This window comes from Artemia sp. Qi Xiang Cuo, chromosome 4, assembly GCF_049724085.1.
Source record: "Artemia sp. Qi Xiang Cuo chromosome 4, ASM4972408v1, whole genome shotgun sequence".
Classification (NCBI taxonomy): Eukaryota; Metazoa; Arthropoda; class Branchiopoda; order Anostraca; family Artemiidae; genus Artemia; species Artemia sp. Qi Xiang Cuo.
This window is the reverse complement of record NC_142797.1, coordinates 23,579,756-23,585,732: the sequence shown is the minus strand read 5'-3', so window position 1 is coordinate 23,585,732 and position 5,977 is coordinate 23,579,756. Positions and strand designations below refer to the sequence as shown.

At 35.2% G+C, this 5,977-nt stretch overlaps 1 protein-coding gene across 1 annotated transcript in view; it reads left to right on the top strand.

Moving 5' to 3' along the window:
* The first annotated feature begins 4,430 nt into the window (after positions 1–4,430).
* The window catches only part of LOC148952907 (uncharacterized), a 121,248-nt gene continuing 119,701 nt past the window's right edge, over positions 4,431–5,977 (top strand). The window contains exon 1 of the mRNA XM_089087820.1: positions 4,431–4,500. Within this exon, the coding sequence (XP_088943946.1) occupies positions 4,431–4,500 (70 nt within the window). The remainder of the gene's footprint in view (positions 4,501–5,977) is intronic.

Here is a 5,977-nt window from a genome sequence, read left to right as displayed (position 1 = left end):
CCTTCAGTCCCTTTTAACTATTAAAAAAAGAACTATTCATCTCGATTTCCCATCGAATGAGCACTTTTTGAAATCTCTATGACAACACTATACATAAAAAGCTTATGTGCACCTAGGGTACAATTTACAGACCTTGTCTCGAAGGCTATAGGGGGTTGTTATCCTCAAAGACCTAATTCCCAGAATTGTTACCTACAGGGAAGAACATGGCTATATAAAAGTTGTTGGTGTAGGTGTGTGGCGAAATGATGGACGTGGGAAAGGGGTTAGTAGCCCTAAAATCCCTTTTTAAAAGTCAAAAGGTTACTAGTTATATGAAATTTCAATTGAATGAGCCCTTTTGGAAGATTCTACGACAAAGCTTTCTATAAGAACCTTATATGGCCCCAGGGCATAACTCACAACTCTTGCCCTGAGGGCGCTGGGGGAATCTCCTCCTCAAAAACATAATTTCAATTGATTGGATGTGTTTTGGGAACTGGTGGGTGTGGAAGGGGTGTTAGTTGCCTTCCAATCGCTTTTGACCCTTAAAAAGGGCACTAGAACCCTCAATTTCCAATGCAATGATATTCTCCAATGCAACGCAATGATAATTTCCAATGCAATAATATTTTTTTTATGCGGATATTCTCGCATAAAAAACGATCTAGATAGGTCAAGTCTGAGAAAAATCGTAAAAAGCCTTAATTTTGGTTTTTGCAAAAGACGTAATGCAGGAAAAATTAACATGACGTTGTGCACGAAAAAATACAATGACGTCATGTAAGTTATGGCATTAAGACATTTTATGACTTCATTTCCTCTTATATAGTCCCGTAACTTTCCAAATGTAGCCAGTTATTCACCTAACCCAATCAGTTATTTATACAAAACCCTGTCTAAACAAACACCCAAAAAACGTAAATTTGCAGTTGCAGTTACAATAAATGATGATTCTGTGGAGCCAACAAGTTGCGAAAACGCCAATACGGACAGCTAAACTATCAAACGTGATAAGATGTGGAAATCGACAACCTGGACCATCAGTTGCGACATTACCAATACGGGCCGCTAAAGAAAAAGCCTTTGCTAAAGTATCTGAAGTAATCAAAATTGAAAATGAACAGCAAAGACTCGCGTGGTTAGAAGTAAAACGAAAACGAGAATTAGAGCGTATGAAAAATGAAAATGAAAAGCAGAGACACGCGTGGTTAGAAGATAAACGAAAACATGAATTAGAGCGTATCAAAAATGAAAAAGAAGAGCAAAGATACATGCCGTTAGAAGAACAGCGGCGTCGTAATCTTCGTTACCAACAACGTGTGGCACAAAACCAAGTACATACGTACAAAGATGCCACAAACTCAGTAAATATAACATTTTAAATCTTTGGACCCTTCAACGTTGCATGTATTCACTGTGAAGTGCTCATTTTCCAGAAGAAAGAGCATGGAACAAAGGTAGTTCGTTTGAATAATACTGCGTGCATAGTCGACTTGCAATGTCAACACCTTAATTTCTAAATTAATTGGTTTGCCTTTTTTCAGGATGCCATTTACCCACTAAAGAGTCTCATAAAAGTTTTCAGAACTTGAACTTTGCTTCATTCAACGTAAGCGATAAGGTCATTAATAACTACCATACTTTTGAAAATCAAAAATATGGACTGGATAAATCGTTGGAAGAAAAGTTTTTCAGATTATATATATATATATATATATATATATATATATATATATATATATATATATATATATATATATATATATATATATATATATATATATATATATATATATATATATATATATATATATATATATGTTGGAACCCTTGGTACCAGTTTTTCAGATAAATGTCCCTCCCAGATTTATTTCTTTCGGCCGCTTTATTATGTTCCTTCCTTAGGTATTAAATATTAATTTTCATATTATTTTTTTGACGCCATTTTGGGTCCTCTTAACTGCGTACGTGTTTAATTGACCACGAGGGAAAAAGTGCGCAGTTAGGAGATTGGCCAGTATAGAAGTAGTCCTGGGATTGGCTGGAAAGATTCATTTACCACCCCTAGTATCCCCCACCACGTGCTGCGGTTATCGAGATGGGAGAATTTGTCCTTTTTCAGTTCAGTTCATTTTATAACGCGTGACTGTGAATATAGTAAGAACTTTTTTCTATGTACCTATTTTACTTTTCAGCTTATGCCGAGACTAAAGGGTTAATTAGAAAATCTTATCGGTAAACTTTGGCTTTAAATGTGGCCATAGACCACCCGATCACGTTAGCATAAAGGAACCATTGGAGTAACCGTGGAAATCCCACTAATTTGGGGCCAAAGAGGGATTGCCCCCCTCCAAAAAGTGGCATAGCAACTCTTTGCGCCTTTTTTGCCTTTAAAAGTAATTACCCCGCAAAATAAATATTCAATAAGTGGTGTCAGCGGTACTCACAAGTCCAATAATTGGTGGCAGCGAGCTAAGGTCCAATAAGTAAATCTGATAAGTAAAGTAAGTCCGCGTTTTTAAAAAGACCGGATATTTTAGACTACGAATATAGCTTATTCTAGTTAGAGGCTAAGTATAATGATCGTACGGAGAAAATTTTCATCTGAGCTGTGCCTAGTCAGGTAATAATAGATAATAAAATTTTTATAATCAATAAATCACGCGAATAATTCACTTGAGAGATAAGGGAGGCTGAGCCCCCCACAGATAATCGACAAATTAAAAGAAAATAATTTTTCACGAAAGAATAAAAAGAAACATTGATAAAAGGATTTTCATTTGAACGAAAGACGTTAAATAAACCTTAAAATAATGGCGGACAAACGAAGAATGCAGACAAGATCTACCACGGTAAAACAAAAATCGGATTCAGACACACAATTATATGCGACTCCCGCTGGAAATACCCTAAGAAAAACACCATCAGATAGAACCATATATCACTCAACAGGTGAAATAGACATTTCTGAGACGTGTGAAGAGGATATTTTTAAACCAAAATCAGTAATAGAGCAATCCCCGGTACGAACCAGAGAAGAAGAGAAAAGTCTAAAACAAGTGCAGAAAGAATTACTCACAGATAGAGAAATCCAAACAAAAGAAACAGTGGCGATAATACATGAGGAAAAATTATCACATGAAAAAACGGGTATAACAAAAAAAACTCACCCTTCAAAGAAGGTACAAAAAGTAAGAGAGTTGCGAGGAGAAGAAAATATTATACAACGAGTGGACTCAGAAAACGGTTTAAGAGAATATAATAACAGTGAGATTCAGAGTAGGCCAAGTAGCAGAAATAGTAGAAGCTAAACTTCGAGTAGGATCTCGCGAAGGAGCACTCAAATAGATATGACACAAAAACTTTTAAATTTCATGGAGAAAGAAAGATTATACAGAGTGCGAAAGGAGGAGGAAGATAGAGAACAAAGAGAGAAAGATAGAAAAAGAGAAAGAGAGGGTAGCCAGAGAACGAAAGGAGGAAGAAGATAGAGAACAAAGAGAATGATATAGAGTAGCCAGAGAAAGAAAGGAAGCGGTAGACAGAGAGTAAAGAAAACACATACGGGAATTGATTGCAGAGAGAAATTACCAAGAGCATTAGAAATCGTCTACAGTAGAAATAATGCAAGCAGTAAACCTTCAACTAATGAAAAAAAATGAAGATGTAAATTTATAAATATACAATTTTGAAAAAAACAGCGGAATTGAGCGGATTACCAAGAAAAAATTAGGTGACAAGAATACAACCCCTCCTTAACTACAAATCACAACTTGCAGATAAAGCATTACCAATGAAATACTCAAAAGATTTTGAAAGGCTAAAAGAAGCCATTTTTGAAAAATTTCAACTCTTCCCCGAGCACTTTCAAAGAAGGTTTAGAAGCGAGAGAAAACGAGACAACGAAACTTATAAAGAACACGGGTACAAATTGAAAGATATGTGTTTAAAATGGCTAGAGATAGAGAACTATACAATATTAGAAGACCCGGAAGAAATAAAAGATAAGATAACGGGAATAGTTAATAAAACAGCGATGGAACAATTCTTAGAAAATACCTATCCAAACATGAGGATGTACTTAAAAGAGAAAAACCCACAAACAATTGAAGAAATGGCCGAATTAGCAGACAGGCACACTGAAATTAAAAGGGAGGCATTCCCACAAAAACCAAGTTTGGGAGGAAGTAGTAGAAAAAAATGCCCGTACACAAAGCATAAAAAGAATGCTAGCCAAGAATGGGAAACAGAAGGAGAAGTAACATGCTCCCGCTTTCAGTTGAGTGGCCACTATAGCTCCATTTACCCAAATAAAGATGGTAGAAAATAAGGACAAAAACAGGAACAGTACGACGTTACCTGTTATAACTGTAATAAACAAGGACATTAAGCCTCAGATTGCCGATCCGCGAAAAAAAATTACGACAAGAATTACAGAAACAGGGAAGATGGTGCAAAGGGAAGACACGACAATCCGAGAAATTATGGATCCCGAGATAATTGGAAAAAGTCTCGAACGTATAAGAGGACTGCATGGGTTAAAAGCCTGGAGAATATAAAAACTTGCGCATTTGCAGAATCACACAAAGCATGTGGCGAACTAAATGGTAAATCGGTAGAAATAGCTATTGATTCCTGCAGCAACCAAACCTATGTACAGGAAGACTTGATAAAGAAAACCGACATAAATTACAAAATAAAAGTGGCATCGCTATGCTACTATGGTGCAGAAAATAAATGTCCGACAGCTCAGGTCATAATAGAATTAGCCAATAATTAGGGGAATACGGTTAAAAAATAATTAAAAGTAGGGGTTGTACCTACTCTTGCAGTAGACGTTTTATTAGGGGGAGACTTCAGAAATATAAAAAAAATACTCGAAATATAATAAGCATAAATTATAAAAATATTAATGGTATTTACACGTATTAAATGAAAATATAAAAATGAGGCTGTGCCCAAAATAATGAAAATTTTTAACAAACTAAACAAAAACAATTCCATTTTAAAGCCGAGATATTAATAAAAAATAAAGAACCAGGAAAACTAGAAGGAAGAATTCGAGTGGATTATCAGGACTGTAACAGAAATAAATAGAAAGTCTCAACCGTAGACAAAAAACCAGAAAAGACTGAAGAGTAGCGAACTTAAACTCTTGGATTAACTTCACAAAGTTTTGCAAAACTACAAATAAAAGATAAAGACAGTAAGAAAATAAAACTAGCAATACAGAATCAAAAAAATCCGCCATCTAAACAGTTTTTAAATAATGAAAATCTACTATACACACTATTAGAGACTGTTAACAATTTTAAAAAATTACCGCCTGGTGTAACACAGTAATGAATTACAACTTTAAAAAAGTTTTTTCATACAATCCTAACGGGGGGACACAAAGGATACAAAAGAAACCGATATATAGACAAGCAGTGTTTTTGATGGACAGGATTAAAAAATACATATTATCAAATTTTGTAAAAGATGAAAAGACTGTCAATTAGTCGCATACAAAAAACCGATTGAAAAAGTTCAATGAAAAAAATGCCCATTTTCGGCAAACCATTTGAGATAATTTCAATGGACATTGTAGGTCGATTTCCGAAGAATCACGCAAGAAACAGGTTCGTTTTAGTTATTAATGATCTGGTTGCGAGGTACCTAGAAGCTATCTCGATACGAACAGCAAAATCACCAAAAATCGCAGAGGAATTAGCGAAAAATGCCTCGCGTCACGGAATCCTGAAGAAAATTTTAGCAGATAGTGAACCAATTTTATATCGACATACATCCGAAAACAAAAAGAAATTCTCGTATTAAACAAGTATTAACTACTCCATTCCATCGTCAGACAAATAGAGTGACCGAAAGATTTAACGGAACCCTAATTAGTATGTTCAGACGTTTTGTTAGAGACGATGTAAATCAATGGGACAAAATGCTTCCTTATGTTACAAATGCTTTCATTTTTGCATACAGAGAAACTCCACACCCAGCT